The sequence below is a fragment of the Trichechus manatus genome, unplaced genomic scaffold, assembly GCF_000243295.1.
Source record: "Trichechus manatus latirostris isolate Lorelei unplaced genomic scaffold, TriManLat1.0 scaffold00219, whole genome shotgun sequence".
Classification (NCBI taxonomy): domain Eukaryota; kingdom Metazoa; phylum Chordata; class Mammalia; order Sirenia; family Trichechidae; genus Trichechus; species Trichechus manatus.
The window spans coordinates 2,555,068-2,557,080 of NW_004444155.1; the positions used below are offsets into that span (position 1 = coordinate 2,555,068).

Genomic DNA, 2,013 nt, shown 5'->3' on the forward strand with positions numbered 1-2,013 from the left:
TTGTGGACATGGGGAACTCAGCTTTGCTCCTCTTCTCCTGCTGTTCTGACTGTCTGGTGAGAAGAAGACTCAGGCTTCATGTCAGCTTGTGTGCATTAAGCACAAATATTTCCTTGAAGATAAAGTTGTTGGCCTATTTTTCTTTCTCATCAGAATTACATCAAACTGAATGATCTCCTTGCTTGATATTAAGGTTTGGACATGTTCATATTTGTTTCCATACTCTAGTTGCCATGGGTGACTTGTGCAGATCCAGTCTCCAGCATCCTTCCACGTGAATCAAGGAGAGAGGGTCACTGTCACCTGCAGGGACAGAGTATTAAAAGCACCTGGACTGGACAAGCATGAGCCAGGACAGGCCCCCAAGCTCCTGCTGACTCACACTGCTACCTTGGACATGATGTCTGCCCGGTTCAGGTGCTGTAGGTCTGGGACAGACTTCACTTTGACCTTTGCCACTGGATCTGTCTTCAAGAGCAAGCATAAGCTCTTCAGTGTCACCACAGGGAACACAAACTCTGCTCCCAGCTGCCTCTCCTGCCTGTGGAATTGCTGTGAGTCTCTTGCAGAAGCAGGCTTAGATGGAGCAATAGTAAGAAAAACATGTAATGAGCACTGAAGAGAGCAAGAGAACTCTCTACCCACTGGACAGGAGACTGATTCTGTCCTGTGGTTCCCAGGGAGAAACATGTTCTCTGCAGGCCAGTTTCTGCTGCCTGGGTCTGAGCTGGGACACCTGGAGGAACTGCTCCTGTGTTGTGTTATTGAAATGTATCTGCCTTGCTGCTCAACAGAAACCGTGCACCCTCTCCTGCTGATTTGCATGTTCCCTAGAGCACAACCCTGCTACTCCGAAGACTTATTAACAGCCTGTCACACCTTGTGCAGGAGTCAGTCCTGGTCAGCATGGACATGAGGGCCCTCGTTCAGTTCCTTGATCTTCTGCTGCTCTTGCTTCCAGGTAAGAAAGGAGAACATAGGTGTTTACTCACAATGGCAAAACTGCCTCTCTTCATTGCTTACTGCTGTATCCCCTGTCTCTGTGAGCTGAGACTTGTGAACATTGGCTCAGCCCAGTGAGGTCAGTGCAGCCTGCATCTTCAGGGACATTGCTCTTATAACATGATTAATAATGTGGATGTTTGTTTTTATATTTCCATTTTCAGAAGCCAGTTGTGACATGCAGACTACCCAGTCTCCACCCTCCCTGTTTGTATCTCTAGGACAGACAGTCACCATCACTTGCCAGGCAAGTCAGAGCATTAACAGGTTGTTAGCCTGGTATCAGCAGAAACCAGGGAAGAGTCCTAAACTCTTGCTCTATGGTGCATCCACTTTGCAATCTGGAGTCCCATCATGGTTCAGAGGCAGTGGGTCTGGAACAGACTATGCTGTCACCATCAGCAGCCTGGAGGCTGAGGATGTTGGAATTTATTACTGTCAAAAATCTTACAGTAATCCTTCTACTGTGTTATAAGCTGGAGCATAAACTACCCCTGGGAGCAGATGTGTGAGGCCGGGCTGCCCCAGCTGCTCCTCCTTGTGCCTCCATCTGCTGAATGTGTTTCTGAACTGCAGTCAGTCTTTGAAGGTCACCGGCAGGTTTTGGTAGAAGAGGCCTGGGTGGCTCCTCTACACCCTAACTCATTCCTCCTCCTCAGCCCCAGTAGCACAGACATGACAATGCCTCTTCTGGTTTAATGAAGGACAGAGATTATTACACCTGATGAGTTTAGGTGGCAGCATCAGTCAGAGTTCATACAGCAAAACAGAAATCACTTAGGTATTCCAAATAGGGATTGTTTTAATATGGGGAGTCTGAATCTAAACTACAACCTTTCGAAGGCCTGTGGGTATGACAGGGAAGCCCACGCTAGAAACAGCTAATTCTTTGGTACTCCCCCAGAACTCAAGTGCATCTGCCACTGAGTTTATTGGCTGCCTAACCCTGCGGTCCTCAGACCTGTCTAGGAGCCCAGACAGGTGTTGTTTGGTGCTGAAGCTCTCAATTCC

General features: G+C 48.2%; 1 gene segment (V, D, J or C); it reads left to right on the forward strand.

Annotated features, from left to right (window-relative positions):
* Window positions 1-906: 906 nt before the first annotated feature.
* LOC101359935 (immunoglobulin kappa variable 1-27-like) lies at window positions 907-1,477 on the forward strand. The segment is given in 2 exon segments: window positions 907-961; window positions 1,167-1,477. Coding segments are annotated over 2 exon segments (366 nt in total).
* Window positions 1,478-2,013: the final 536 nt, after the last annotated feature.